General features: G+C 40.9%; 1 protein-coding gene and 2 long non-coding RNA genes across 3 annotated transcripts in view; 2 read left to right on the top strand and 1 right to left on the bottom strand.

Annotated features, from left to right (window-relative positions):
* EDNRA (endothelin receptor type A) overlaps positions 1–15,615 on the bottom strand; it is a 63,085-nt gene extending 47,470 nt beyond the window's left edge. The window contains exons 1-2 of the mRNA XM_082463427.1: positions 15,213–15,615; positions 10,528–11,012 (exon numbers count right to left, since the gene is read on the bottom strand). Coding sequence (XP_082319553.1) covers positions 10,528–10,947 — 420 coding nt within the window. The 5' untranslated portion in view covers positions 10,948–11,012; positions 15,213–15,615. The remainder of the gene's footprint in view (positions 1–10,527; positions 11,013–15,212) is intronic.
* Positions 1–16,063, top strand: part of LOC309661629 — a 156,800-nt gene that overhangs the window by 32,832 nt on the left and 107,905 nt on the right. The window lies entirely within an intron of this gene.
* LOC309661634 lies at positions 11,020–14,220 on the top strand. The gene is made up of 2 exons (XR_014264122.1): positions 11,020–12,383; positions 13,060–14,220. It is a non-coding gene; the product is annotated as an uncharacterized lncRNA (long non-coding RNA).

The raw sequence follows: 16,063 nt of genomic DNA, 5'->3' as shown, positions 1-16,063 counted from the left end.
CTCTCTATCCTGTTCCACTGATTTGTATCTCTGTTTTTGTGCCAGTACCATACTGTTTTGATTACTGTAGCTTTGTACAATAGTACAGTCTGCAGTCAGGGAGGGTGATACCTCCAGCTTTGCTCTTTTTTTCTCAAGATTGTTTTGGCAATTCAGGGTCTTTTGTGGTTCCATATAAATTTTAGAATTATTTGTCCTACTTCTGTGAGAAATGTCATGAGTATTTAGATAGGGATTACATTAAATCTGTAGATCGCTTTGGGTAGTATGACCATTTTAACAATATTAATTCTTCCAATTCAAGAGCATGGGGTATCTTTCCCTTTCTTTATATCATCTTAAGTTTCCTTCATCAGTGTTTTATAGTTTTCAGAGTATAGGTCTTTCACCTCCTTGGTTAAGTTTATTCCTAGGTATTTTATTTCTTGCTTCTTTTTAAATATCATTTGAGACATATTCCCAAATGTCATCCATTATGCTTTCACATTACCCTTTTAATTCCTATGCATCTGGTCAACTCCTAAGGAGGAAGATCTAGAAATACAACATTTAGTTTTATCAATAAAACCAGGTGTTTGTACCCCAACCGAAACCTTGGGATAGCCATAGGCACTCATTTTTCTGTCTCATGCCAACAAATTGCCTAGCCTTTCCAATGATAACTGGATGAGACACCAGTTTGGCAAAAAGTGTTCCTCTGAGCAGATAAGTAGATGTATATGTCTAGGCAATCAGTCCATCAAAGAACTTAACATTTCTTTTCATTTTTTAAAAACTTTATTTTCTGGCTCCCTTCTGTCAGTTGATCTCACCAACATGACAATGAGTATGGAATACAAAAATCTGTTTGACAGATGTTCCCATGCAATCTTCAAGACTTACAACATAAATGCTATTCTGGAGAACAACCTCTGTTTCATACACATCTTCCTTTATAGTGTGTCACTTCTGTCTTAAATAAGCAACTAAAGAAGTATTGGGTTTAATGCAGGAGAGAAAAGGGGATGACTATTTTTGAACACAGTCTTTGAAAATATATTTCTGTACTAGGGAGGACATCTGGATGACTATCAAGTTTGCCTAATGAGGCATATGGAAGAGAAGCAGTGTGGCAGCTTAGCTAACAGCATGGCCTCTGGGATCAGACTGGATCCAAATCCTGGCTGTGCAACTCACTAACTGTGTAGGCTTGAGGACATTCCTTAAACACCATGCCTCAGTTTATTCATTTTCAGGCAACAGTCATATAGGATAAGTTTACTGTGAGGATCAAATGAGTTAGCTTGGTACAAAGTAAACACTAATCAGGCTTTAGGTCATGTTAAAAATTGGTATACATAACATACTTTAAGACTGCATACTTATCCTTCATCGATTCAGGAAATGCTTCTCAGAACAGTAGCCAGCATGTTTTTGTTAAAATGTAAACCAGATCGTGTCACTCATCTCCCCATAACCTTCCTTTTTTAAAACAATTAATTAATTTATTTTTGGCTGCTTTGGGTCTTCATTGCTGCACGCGGCTTTCTCTAGTTGTGGCGAGCAGGTGCTACTCTTCATTGTGGTGCACAGGCTTCTCATTGTGGTGGCTTCTCATTGCGGAGCACGGGCTCTAGGCACGCGGGCTCAGTAGTTGTGGCACGTGGGCTCAGTAGTTGTGGCTCACGGGCTCTAGAGTGCAGGCTCAGTAGTTGTGGCACACAGGCTTAGTTGCTCCGCGGCATGTGGGATCTTCCCAGACCAGGGCTCGAACCTGTGTCCCCTGCATTGGCAGGTGGATTCTTGACCACTGCGCCACCAGGGTAGTCCTGCTCATAACCCTCTAAAAGCTTCCTATCTCACTCAGAGAAAAAGGCTAAAGGCTTTATAAAGGTGTATACATAGGGTGACCACGCTTCCTATTTTTTCTGGGAGTCTTGGTTTATACCTATCGTCCAGATGCAATTATTGATAGTGTCTACTTTCACTCTCAAAGCATCTTGGTTTGGACAATAAATTATATGGTCACCTATTGTTAGGCCCCATGTTATCTGCTTCTCCCCATCACCTGCCCTACCTCAGTATCCCTGTGACCTCATCTGTTACTCTTCTCTTCCTTCCACTCAACCACCATGGTTTCCTTGCTGCTCCTTTAACCCTCCAGGCACATTCCTGCCCCAGGGCCTTTGCACTTGCCGTTTCCTCTGGCTGGATGCTCTCACTTTGGATAGTAGCATGGTTTGCTCCTTTTAAGTTCTAGTTTTTATTCAACGTCACCTTGTACTGAGTTCTTCTTCAGCCACTCACACTAAGATGAATACCCTCTTCTTCTTCTTTTATTTCTCTTCCCTATTTTACTTTTCTCCTTAGCAGTTATCTCACATACTATATATTTAGTTATTAACTTGCCTGTTGTCTTGTTCTTCTACTAGAATGCAAACTCCACGAAGACAAGGATGATTGTTTTTCTTCACTGCTATTTCCCCAGTAACTGGTATATAGTAGGAGCTCAATAAATATTTATGAATGAATAAATGAAGAACATTCGGAGAAGAGAGACCTGATGTAACTGAGTAACCAAATGGCCAATCAGTTGACCATCCGCATTACTTTCTAGTATAAAATTTGATCTAAAAAATATGGGGTTGGCCAAAAAGTTCAGTTGGGTTTTTCCGTGAGATGTTATGAAAAACTAAAATGAACTTTTTGGCCAACCCAATAATAGGACTCCCGTGTTTAAGATAAGTGTTATGAGAAGCATGATTTGAGTAGATTCTGTTATCTATCCTAGTCTTCAAGTAAGTCGTGATGGCAAAAAATGTGGATGAAACTTTTAGAGAAGTTTAAATTATACAAAGTAACCTCTAAATTTGCACATCCACAAAAATGGTATTAAATCTGAGGGCACACCTGATTTTTCTTCTTGAGTTCAAGAACACTGGGGATTTCAAACCTTCCAAATTTAAATAAACATTTTAGAGCATGTGGTTTTGTAAAATCTTTGATGTTCAAATTTAAAAATAAGGCTATCAAATATTAACATTGAATGATACATTCAGTTCTATTATTGAGTTTAATTTCAACTATTAACTTTATATTGTAGGAAAGTTTTTCCAAGAAAAACTAGACCTAGTTAAAAATAAAACTGTAGCTATAGAAAGCAGTTACTCTAGCTCTCAAGAGAATACGGTAGCCCCAGAAAGCAGTTGTAGAATTTCTGGCTGTATATCAAATTTATTTTGACAGAATTTCTTAGAACATTCCTTATCTAACCACTCTAGTCTTCAAATCAACTTCAGAGACAGTAAACTTCCTACCTCTTTCATTTGAGTTCACACACGCTTTATACGAACTGTATAAACTTTGTATGATAATAAAAAAATAACACTCACATGCTAGCAACTCAAAAGATAAAGACACTACAGAAATATTTCAGAATAAAATAGCCAGGACATCTGCTTTTACTGCAACATTACACACACACACACACACACACAGTGTATATGTGAAAATTCTTTTCTCAAAAGTAAAACATTTATGCATCACTATTTAAGTGAAGTTTAGAATACAGCAACCTCTTCTGTGATCTGAACTGTTTGATGGAGGAATATCATCAGCCACGATGCTTTATACAGCCCAACACCTTCCTAATGAGAAGGGGACTGAAACCATCTCTCCCTCCTCAGCCATGGGAACGATCTTGCAGTTACGGATGGTTTCCATCCCCCATCACTGAAACGGGAATAACTGTGCTGTGAACCAAATGCTGAGGGTTAGCCGAGTAACCTCACATGAGAATAATTACTTAACAGGACCATGAGAGAAAGCAATGAGGTTCCCAGACACAGGAAACGAAAAGTCAGAGGGGAGGTAGAGTTGGAGAGGGTTCTGAAGCCTTTCCAGACAGCAACTTCCTTATAACAAACAGCAAGTTGGGTAATAAATGTATCACTCTGTTATTTTATATGTACATATATCCTTAAGTCAGCTGGTTAGCATAATGAACTTTTGCAATGTGCTTGTGTTTTAGCCGTGCTAGAAAATCAACATATTTCCTGTTCTCTAGAGAGTAACTAAAATCTTTTGTGATATGAATGCTCATTTTGATATTCCAAATCACTTGTAGGTTTAATATTTCAATCGAAACCACAGTTACAACTATGCTCAAAGAATGCATATTGCACAGAAATCTTGAAAAGTGACTCTTCAATTGGTTATATGTACCAGAGAGAGAGGAAATTAAACAATATAATTCCGGAACCATAGAACAAGAACTCTTGACTTCTAAAGACAAAGGGACAAGGGGAAAACAATCCTGTTATGTGTCACTGTAGGTTGACAGATTTTTCACAGATTTATGGACCCTGAGACATCCCTGGTTTGCAGGAAAAAAGTAGAGATTCAGTAAATTCAAAAAGCAAGTCTGCCTTTAGATCTGGAATTGCATGGGAGAAAAACATTCTTATAGAGGCAAATAGAGTATTTGAGCAAAATGAGTATTTTGCTCATGCATCAAATATTTTGAAAGCTGGGCACAGTGCTGGATGTGGAGATACAATGATAAATGAGAATCATGGCAGCGTGCCTCAGGGGACTTGCAGTCTAGTGGGGCAGACAGGCAAGCGAATTGGCAGGGACAACAGAGCGTGTGTTAGATGCTCTTACGGGGTTACTAGAGTGTGTCATGGGAGCACATGAGAAAGGCACTGACCTAGTCTACGTTAGGGATACTTGCCAGACAAAGAGATGCTTCAGCTGAGATCTGAAGAATAAAGTGGAATAAGCCAGAGAAGGCATGAGGGAAAATATTCAAGGTAGAAGGATCATCTTGGTACTCTTGGTTAGCTGGAGTGAAGAGGGGTAGATGAAAAACATGAAGAGAGAGGTGCCTGGAGATGAGGCAGGGTTAGAGCTATCTAACAAGACACGATGAGCTGGAGTGCAATGCACCTTCAAGGGACAGAGAGCTTGGTGAAGGGACACATTTTCTCTCTTAAAATTCAGGGAATACAGTTTCTATACCTAATTTTACGATTATAGTGCTATTACTGGAATACCTAAGAAAGGCCTGTTTTTATTTGCTTGATGATGAGTAAAAGGCAAATATCTATCACATATGCAACGGTGTGTAATTGGATCAGCTTGAGGGAGTAGTATATGCAGACCACAGATAATACCCTGTGCCTTGTCTGTAAACAAAGAATCCCTCTGACAAATCAACATCATCATCATCATCAATATTTTAATTTGAAGGTCTCAGAAAAATCTGATTACAAGTATATTCTAGTGCTCCCTTCAGGAGCATATATACTAAAATTGGAATGATACAGAGAAGATTGACATGGCTCCTGGGCAAGGATGACATGCAAATTTGTGAAGTGTTCCCATATTTTTTACTTATCTATGAAACAGAAACAGACTTACAGACATAGAGGACAGACTTGTGGTTGCCAAGGGGGAGGGTGAGTGGGGGAGGGATGCACCGGGAGTTTGGGGTTAGCAGACGCAAACTATTATATACAGAATGAGATAAACAAGGTTCTACTGTATAGCACAGGGAACTATATTCAATATCCTGTAATAACCTCTAATGGAAAAGAATATGAAAAAGAATATATATATATAAATGAATCACTTTTCCGTACACCAGAAACTAACACAACATTGTAAATCAACTCTACTTCAATTAAAAAAAAGAAGTTAATTTTAATCATATCCTTTCGATATGATTTTATTAAATCATATCAAAAAGCATTAATTGAACAGCTACTATGTTTGAGGCATACAACTGATATGTTGTGATTTGATGTGTCAAGAAACAACTTTTGTATGGCTGCCCCAACAGGACGGATCCCAGTTGCACAAGATGTCAAAGGCTGTGTGAATATGGAGATAAACTGGCTTTGTGTGAATGTCTCTGGTTTCCACATTGCTCAGATCCTCTGCCAGAGCAACATATTGGGAATCTTGGCTTTTCTTTGCAAAATATTCCTGATAATTTCATACAGAAATTTTGTTTATTTTTCATCGTTGTCCTCAGGAAGAGGTGGTTGCTTAGAGTGGACTAAAGTAGTCAACAGCTGATTACTGGATGTATCACTGGCTGCTTCGTTTGTTCTCAGAGATCTGCTTTACCCTACACACTAAGTGGAGACATTATTCATCTACAGTATTATCTATGACGTCACTGGTTCCAACTCCCTGCTGTGCCGACATTTCTATGCCAAGTCATTGGACTCAACTGCCTCTCTTTTCCCATGGCCATCATTCTCATCCTCTCCATTCTACTTCTCTCCTACATATATTTCTCCACACTTCTGTTTCTACTTAAGAGGCTAAGGTGCAGTGGTTTATGGGCATATCCGTGTGCACATCTGGGTGACGGTTATCTTGAAAGCACATGACACCAAGCTTTGGCCCACTCATGCACAAACATCACTTTTAGGGTTTCCACCCTATTCAAAATTAAAACCCATCTCCCTATAGATGACACTCTAGGGCATAAATAAATCATTAAAGAATATGATTATTAAATTCTATACTTCTAATCTATATTGGCATTTAGTCACTGGGGGGCATTTTTGGATTCTAAACACAGATACAATGCTTTAATTATTTTGCCATTGTAATGAGTGTAAATATTTTATATACAGATTAATCTACTTGCCTAACTTTTTGCATTCCTTGAAAATTCAGGATATCAGATAGTGTAATTTCTTGACAAACTGAATCTATCATCAGTTTAGGTTACAAGTGTAAACATTTGAAAGGTCTACTAACTCCTTTTCCTTCCTCTCTCCTGGTTTTGTCAGTCTGCTCATGAAATTAATGATACGTTTTTTGCACAATTCCAAATTAGAGTAATCCTTTGATAAATAATACCATTTCTTTAACATTGCCATTTGAGAACCAAGAAGGTAATTGGCATTTATTTGCATCTTTTGGTTCCTTCTGTTTTACATTTTATTGTCTCAGACTGTCCGATTTTTATCACCAGGTAGTGTATGTGTGTGTGTGTGTGTGTGTGTGTGTGTGTGCATGTGCACAAGTGTAAGCAAGGGCTAGAGGAATTTCTCTCCACTTTCTGGGTTATTTCTTCTCTATGAAATGTATATAACTCCAGACCTAATTCATTTTTTAATTTAGGATCTGTACATGCTTCAGCAGCAGCAATTCAGTGTCTATATCCAGCCTCTCTGAGAATGACATTTAGGGCAGAGAATGTTACTTAGGGGTAGTGATGACATTTGGACAAGAGCTGCACATGCGTGTTAGGAACCAGTAAGAAGCAGGAGCTCTTGGGGGTTTCAGAGCAGAGCAGCACTCGATAAGTACAAGCAAAGTCCAGTACAGCCTGGCAGAAGAAATCCTGAAGCTATAGAGATCAACTAGGAAACTTGGAAATTCAGATGTAGATGTAGTGAACCCCTCTTCCATGCCCACAGACGATCCAAAGCTACCTAGCACTAGCTGCATGGGATAATGACAGAACAGAAACAGCCTAGACGTCTGATATACTTGCTGCATTGATTTTCAGTTGTGTTTTACAGCATATCAATATATGAAACAGTTTCAGTACAACTCTTTCAAAGTTAGAGAAAGATAATAAAATGTGAATAGAAAGAACACTTTATCATGTGCTCTCTTTTTTCTTGTAATATTACTACAGTCCAATCAGCAAGTCTCACTTGCCCCAAGATGCAATCTTCACACTACTTTCACTCACTCTGACTCTAACCTAGCTCAGTGCAACATTCTCCCTCTGGAGACACCTTAAAACTGAGTCTAAAAGCAATTGATAGAATTGTTAAACACAACGACCTGAAAACTTATCTTTCTTTGACGAACATAGTAGATCCTTTAAACCATTCTTCTTTCAACCTAATTCTAATAATAGGGGAGATAAAGAAGCTTCATGCATCCCTTTAATAGAATGTTCTTCAAGTCTATGCATTTTTCATCAGTACCTAAACATAATGGTAAAGTGAGACTGGATGGCTACTACTTTGCCCTGCAATGCAGAGGTAGCTTGACATGGTCAGAGGAATCCACAGGTCTGATATATGAGACTCCAAAGCATCAGACACTTAGAGCAGGAGGCAGCTGTGCAGAAAAGGCATGAGGACCTAGAGCACACATTGCTTAGAAGGATTTCTCTTGACTCTCCTGGGCAGAAGTCAGAGAAACAGTAACATCTTATGGTTTCCTAACCTAGAGGAATGGACTGCCAGAAGGAAGTAGAAATAACGCTCAAATATTGTGAGGCTTTTCTGTTTGCTCCAATGCTTTTCTCTTTTCCTCTGGAAGAAGATTGAAATGACTAAACAGTATTTCTTTTTTTAACCCCAAAGGTTTACTTTCTAAAATTAATGTTGGTTAAAGGACTCATTACATGAGTTTTAGAAAAACAGGAATTATACAAATGTACTCCCACTATGAAAAAACACATCAAACTGTCCACATTGTTGAGAACTACAACAAGGTATATAAAGTATTGGATTCCCAAGATGGAAGAATCGTAAGGTCAAATAAGGAAGTGTCAGTTTTTGCCCATTGCTGCATGAATGTAAAACAAAGTTTTATTGGAATTTTCACCGAATTTGGAGATATTTCAGATGATCTGACTTAAAATGTTGCTACGGAATAGAAACGAAGTTTAGTCTCGTGAATAGCAGGTAGCACCTCAAAGAGATAAGCAAGTCTCCTTCTCAGCAGATATGGTTATGTCAAAAGCTGCTTTTGCACATGGCCAAATGGGAATTATTAATCAGAGATGGTTATGTTATTTTCCTGAGCCATAATGGGTTGGTTAACTAGTTGTGTAAGTGTAAACAATCAATGTTTAATACTCTGCACCGTGATTGTGAATGAGTCATGTCAACATTTTCAAATCTCTTATTAAAGAGAGATGTCCCAAGGAAGTTGTGTTGAGTACGTGTAATATTTCACAAAGAGAAAATCAAAAATTTTTGAAAAGAAAAAAAGTTCTGTAGCATATGCTAAATATTTAAAATTATTTACATATTTTCAATTTTGCCTCCTAATTTGGTTCTGAAATCCTGCTTTGAGTTCAAATAGAAAACACATGTATTCATGCTCTTCTGTGGAAAGAGATGGTATGTGATTTAAAAATTTTTTCTTTTTTAAAAATTTTTGGCCATACTGCACGGCATGTGGGATCTTAGTTCACCGACCAGGGAATGAACTCATGCCCCCTGCATTGGAAGGTGGAATCTTAACCACTGGACCGCCGGGGAAGTCCCTTAAATTTTTATTTGTTGTCTAATTTCCCCAATTTTGCAAACAGTGTACTGGAATAATTTTGAGATGATTTTTCCTTGTAATGTTCAAAATTTTCATCATTGTTTTCATCTTTATGGTTAGACCACTGCTTTTTCTGGTAGGCTAGTATCATTTCACCACAGTTGGAGTGTATCTACTTGAAACCAAGATGCTATTATTTCACTTAAAACTAATCATGTCTTCAACTGACAAACTTTCCATTTCAAGTCATATTTCTGAATATTTTTGCTCAGAATAGTTTTGTTTCTACAGATAATACATAGAAGACAAAAAACTAAAGGCTGAGGAAAGTGCTTTCCCTGGGCTAGGAATAAAGACATTCTAAAACATCTGACGCAGATGATGAAATTTCATTTGAATTTTAGCTCACTTGAATTCTTGCAGCAATTTCCCCCACACAACCACTAGACCAAATATGGAATAACTAATTCCTTTTGGTTTTAGTTGTTTTGGTACTAACTAGTCCCTAGAGCAAGGTGATCACACCAACAGTGGGTGAGTTCTCTTCCTCTCCCACTCAGGCTCTAACTTTGATTGTCTTTGGATCCTTGTTGCCTAGCTCTGCAGCAGGCACACAGTAGGTGCTCCATGAATGTACGCTGAAGCAATGAGGGAGGCAACGGTAAACTGATGCCCGTTTTAAACAGTTTTAGTAATGCTGCTCAATGAGGTCACCACTGGCCTGCCATCTCATGCACCCATTATCCCTAAGTTGCAGTTGCCCTAACTGCGGAAGCCAGCATGACCTTTGCCTTCAATCATCCAGACAGTCGAAATAAAATAAGCCCTTCTCATTTCAAGCCATACTATGGATATCGGGCTTCCGAAGAGCATCACATTGAAAAGGTAACCGAAACTGAAGATAAATTTATTTTAAGTACTTTTTGGGCTCAGCAGGTCTTACCCTGAAAATGGAATGTCTGAAAAATCCAGTGATCTTCCCCCAGATTGCCCATCTACCCAGCAAGCTCACGGCTGGCACGAGAATCCCATTCATGCAAGACCATGACTTTGAAGAGTCATCCCTGAAATACTGTTTTGTTAACAATTAAGTTAGAAAATCAGTGTCACATTTAACAAACAATAAACATTTCAGATGTCACCCAGTTTTAAGAGAGCAGAAATGGCTCTCAGTCAAAACACAGACTGAAATTCCAAAGGACAGAAAAGTCTGCAGCACCTCTCTCAACTGTGGAATCAGAGCGTATGTTCCAACCTGCAAATGCATTTGTGGTTACTTCCTACCTTAAATACATTGATAGGGAGATCAATGACCACATAGATAAGGTCTCCGAGGGCAAGGCTGGCTATCAGTGCGTTGGGGCCGTTCCTCATGCACTTGTTCTGGTAAATGATCCTCAGCAGGGTGGCATTCCCCACCATTCCCACGATGAAAATAGTACACGATATCACAGTGTTAATGTATTTGAAAGCTGAAGTAATCTTAGTCTGCTGTGGGCAATAGTTGTGCATTGAGCCATTGTTGGGGAGGGCCAGATTCGTGGGTCTATGTGTGGTAACCACGAAGCTGAGTTCTGTCCCACGAAAAGTGGTGAAATCGTCCACATGGGTGCTGAGATTTGTGCTGTAGCTCTCAGGATTATCACTGATGACACATCCAACCAGCGCCAACCCAAACAACACCCTGAGGCAAAAGGTTTCCATCTTGACGCAAATTTGAGGAAAGGTCTCTTATTCTTTGGCTTTGACACCCTCTTTTTTTTTTCTACCTGAAAAGAGAAAAGAGAAAAAATAATTTTGGTTACAAAATCCAGCTGCCAATCAGATTGTAGTCAATGATAATTACTGCTTCAATTAAAAAGCAGGATGTATCTGGTAATTAGATAAGATATATCTGTGTCAGGTTACCCCATGGCAGAACAAAAGAAGAAAAGATCAAAGCTCTACTAGGGCAAGTTATATCTCTGTATCCTGCCTCTGTCTCTGTCTCTGTCTCTCTCACTTTTGTCCATAGCTATACTTACATCTAGATTATAATATGAGGACATGGCAGTTTTTCCTTCAAGTAGTAGAGAAGAAGTTACATTACACCTAGGCTGATAGCCTGAATTACAAAATATCTTCATGAGTTGAGATAACAATATTTTAGTTTTTTTTTTTTCTCCATTACACCTAGGCCAATAGCCTGAATTACAAAAAATCTTCACGAGTTGAGATAACAATATTTCAGTTATTAATGGAAGAGAAAAAACATTATATGCTGAGTGAAAGTTATATAGTATTAAGGCATAAAATCACCAAATTCTGTAATTAACAATTCAGTATTCCAACATGTGTGCTGTTTTGCCAATGGCAAATAATGAACATGAGAATAATATGCAGCTCAGGCAGTCATTTGAAGTGTCATGAAATGTTCATTTAAAAACAGAACTCTGATTAACACCATCAATACATTTAATAGTCTTAGTCATTTAAAATTGAGATAGTTGATAAAGACAAAATATTTATTTTATTGAAAACCTGGATGATTACTGTGTACAATCACCATTTTCTGACAGGAGTTTTTTTGCTTTTCCATTCGTCAGAAATTATTATCAGGATATTTGCCAATGAATGAAACTAGGAGTAATAGACTTTCTCAGGCCAGGCATACTATTTGGTTTTCCAAACATCATTTAAACATCCTTTATAGCTGCGTTGATTATGACCAGTCACCGTACTGAGCACTTCACATGCGTGATGCCCTCTAATCAAGCAGATACATGGTTCCATTATAAACACAGGGAAACACAAGGTCAAGTAGCTTGTCAAGGCCATAGCTGGTGTGGTGCTGCTGTGATTCAAAGGCAGGTTAGTCTGACTTTGAGCCTGAGCTCTTAACCACTAGACCGTACTGTCTCTCATTCTCATGACTTCTTAGCATCTAAAGTGTTTTAACAATGTTTCCAGCGTTTTGAAGAAGCAATAGACTTTGGAGGTTGGTTAGATATTTTCAGAAGACCATTTCATTGTTTTGTTTTGTTTTGTTTTAGTCACTTGCAGAGAGCAAGTGGTCCTTCTTGTTCAGGAAGTCTAGGTTTCTACTTGAAGAAAAGATGCTGGGAAAATGAGGGAGGTTGGTGGTAACACAGCAATTAAAGGTAAATAAAAATGGCTCTTCCCATGTTAATATTTTGTATATTTTCTGTGAATTTTTGTGAATCTTTAAATGAAGGCCATAAGCTCATTTATGACGTAGTGTGTGTGTATGATGAATACACCCAGGTCACAATTTAAGTTTTAAGAATTGTGTCCTTTTGAGTCTATTCACAGTTGATATGAATTTTGATATGAACTTTTAGGAATTTTGACAGTTATCTTGGTTATCAACAAAGTTTAGGGCTTAGTCGATATATGGATGAAATAAGATTTATTCAAGTTGTACAGAAGGTCTAAAATAAATATAAGGTGCAAATACTGCATACTTCTACCTTCCCCAGAGATTTCCCCCCAGGAACCTGAATTAATAATAACATTTTACGTATAGTAGTAATCTATTATATACAGTATTTGTTGTCTGACTTGAGCTTTACAGCTCTAGGTAGGCAGGGACAATATCATGAGGAAACTGAGCCTTGAAGAAGTTGTCACATTTTTGTGGCCAAGAAATGGCAGGACAGGTAAAACACCTCACTCTACTTTGCTCATAAGACTTGACTCAGTCAAGTCTTAAAATATCAATTTTTCTAAGCTAGGGGCATACTGGGCATACAGTTCTGCCTAGACTTAATTATAAATAGTTTGCGGTTTTTTTTTTTTTTTTTCTGCTTCTTACAGTTTGGAGTATTTGACCAAATGTTGACAGACCTACGAAACGCCGCTATTTCCATTCCGCCGTGGAGACCAGAACTCTAAGAACAAAGCATATTGTCATCCTCCCCTTCAGATCAGAGATGGGAAAAAGGAAATCCTTCAGTGTTTTGTGCTGTTTAATGACTAAAGCCTCCCAGTTGCCCAATAGGAATGAACCTTCAGAAAGAGTTTTCTTAAAAGTAAAAGAGAGAAGGCCTTTTCCAGAAATGAAATGGCTCTTTGCCCATCAGAGTCTGCTAGGAGGCTATTTCGTGAACTGACCTGGCTATCTACGGTGGGTTGACACCACTCACAAAAGTACCACTCGGTGTTTGAACGTCAGCACATTGGTTTGCTTGGTGAGCTGATTACCGCAGGAGCTGAGAAGTCTTATCAAATCTGTGGGTTCTTATCAAAGTGTGCGCCAGCTACCATGAAAACCACTTTCTTTCTCCTCCAACAATGACGCCACCACAGAAATCATTTCTGAAGACATCTCTTTCAGCTCTCTACACATATGAAGCTGCAGAACTAAGGGATACCTGGCAAAGGCACGTGGCTGCCATGTCATCATTGGGTGAAAAATACAAAACCAAAGGAAAAAACCCTTTCAAATGCATGTTCCTCCAAGGACGAGTCTGTAGCTCATTTCTCTAAGTCACGCTGTGCTTCAGACCATCAGTCATAATCAGTCATAGCTCTAGTGAAGCACGTCAGGTTCAGACCTGAAGGACATGGTTTATAGATTCAGCATTCTTCATATTTGGGGTCTAAGGATTTGCTGGAGTTCAAAAGCTATCATTAAGGGCTTCCCTGGTGGCGCAGTGGTTGAGAATCTGCCTGCCAATGCTGGGGACATAGGTTCGAGCCCTGGTCCGGGAAGATCCCACATGCCACGGAGCAACTAAGCCCGTGCACCGCAACTACTGAGCCTGTACTCTAGAGCCCACGAGCCACAACTCCTGAGCCCGCGTGCTGCAACTACTGAAGCCCGCATGCTGCAACTCCTGAAACCTGCGTGCCTAGAGCCCGTGCTCTGCAACAAGAGAAGCCCCCGCAATGAGAAGCCTGCACCACAGTGAAGAGTAGCCCCCCACCCGCCTGTACGCAGCAGCAAAGACCCAATACAGCCAAAAATAAATAAATTTATTTTTTAAAAAAGCTATTATTAAGCAAGAGGACTGAATCCTTTGTGCTTTAACAGTTTAACATCTCAGACTCTCAGGATCAAAGTTCACTCGTAATTAGCAATTGGAAATTCCGACCTTACCCACAAGGCAAGAGTTTAGAGCAGGTAATTTACATGAAATGACTGCCAAGGTGTTTCTCAATTACTTAATACAAAACAGAGGGAGTGGGAGGAGTCATAAATATCTACAAGAGGAGAAAAAAACCAAATAAACTAGGAACTTCGAAATAAGTTTTTTTGGTGGGTTTTGCTCGGTGGGTAAGAAATTAGTAACTCTCCTGACTGACAACGCCTGACTTCAATATGCCTCCCAGCTCACCCCCCTCCGCCGTCAGGTCTATCCCGGAACGCCATTAGGATGGTGTAAATGGAGGCTGATTATCGGGAAACAGCCCTTGTTCTCGGCACGTGAAGGGCAACAAGTGTTCACGAAAGGAGGGCACAGAACAAAACGCCCAGACCTCCACGGGCAGGTTTCCAAACTAGCTGCCCTGGGGTTTTTCCAGACACATCTGTTCCTCACACCCAGTGCCCTTGGCTACCCTTGGCATGCCCCGGGCGTGCGGGAGGAGAAGCAGGCTGCGGGGCAAACTTCACAAGTAGGCTCTTGAGCCAACAAGGGCGTGAGGTTCCACAAAGTTCTCGCAAGCCTGGGGGAAAGGGAGACCCGCGGAGAACTGCTGGTCTTCTTTTGACTAAAAATTCGACGCCCGCCTGGGGAGGCTGAGGCGCTTTGGATCAGTTTCCCAAACCCGCAACGTGCCCGCAGCGCACCCCGCCCAGGAAGGCGCCCGCGCCGCCTCGCGCCCTCGGGCAGGTGATGCCAGCCCCGGTGCAGGAGGTGCAGGCGCCGGGCTACAACGCTCCAGGCTCGCCTCTCCTCCCGACCGAAGGGCCCGCCGGCGTCTCCCCTACCCAGCTCGGGACCCCTAAAAGAAAAGAGTTGCACCGACCGTGGAGCTCGGCGGGCGCGGACGGCTGCCCGGTCCGCGCGCGGCGCCTGGGCGAGAGGAAGCCGAGACGGCGAGGGTGGGTGGCGAGTGTCCCGGGCTCCGGCGCGGCAGCGGCCCCGGCTGCACCGCTGCCTCCGCTTCGCAAAACTTCCTGGGCACGGCTTCTCCGGGGAGGTCCTCCCCGAGCCGCCCGCCTCCGGCCACCCGGTGGGATGGAGCGTCTCCACCTCCCGTCCGCAATCGCCAGACCAAAGGGGTGACTGTGCGCGCGCACGAGGGCTCGCAAGAAAAGGAAAACTCCGGAGGAACACGCCTCCCGTCTGTCCTCCGCTTCTCCCAAAGCTCCCAGACCTTCTACTCCACTCTAGGGCGGCAAGAATGTCCAAACCTTCCAGCCCTCCAGGGATGCCGCCACTATAAAGCACTAGGCTGCCGCCCCCTCCCAGGCCCTGAAGGGTAGGAGTCTTTTTAACTATTTCCTTCCTGAAATGAAAGTGGTGGTGAGGGGACGGTGATCGAGGAGGAGGGTAGTTTAACAGACAAGACTCAGAACTGAGGAAGGTCTTGCAGAGAAAACTTTCCTTTCCCAGTTAAGTGCAGGCAGATTTGATCCGGAGGGAGCGACTGCAGAGTCAGGGTCCGAGCGTGGTTTCTGCTTTGCGTCCCCTGCCCCTTTGCTTGTCTTGTACGTTCCCTCTTAAGCTTATAGTAAGTGAAAGAGCCAACGTGGACAGCAGTTTACTGGATCAAGGACGTTTTGTTTCTATCTTGTCCCTTGAAGCCAGCACCCCAGGGCTACCTACTACTGGCCCAGGGCAAAGCAGGAGCCCCTGGAGAGATTGTAGAA

The sequence above is a fragment of the Balaenoptera physalus genome (assembly GCF_965194825.1).
Source record: "Balaenoptera physalus genome assembly, chromosome: 5".
NCBI lineage: Eukaryota > Metazoa > Chordata > Mammalia > Artiodactyla > Balaenopteridae > Balaenoptera > Balaenoptera physalus.
The sequence above is the reverse complement of the archived record's forward strand: the minus strand, read 5'-3'. Positions and strand labels throughout refer to the sequence as shown.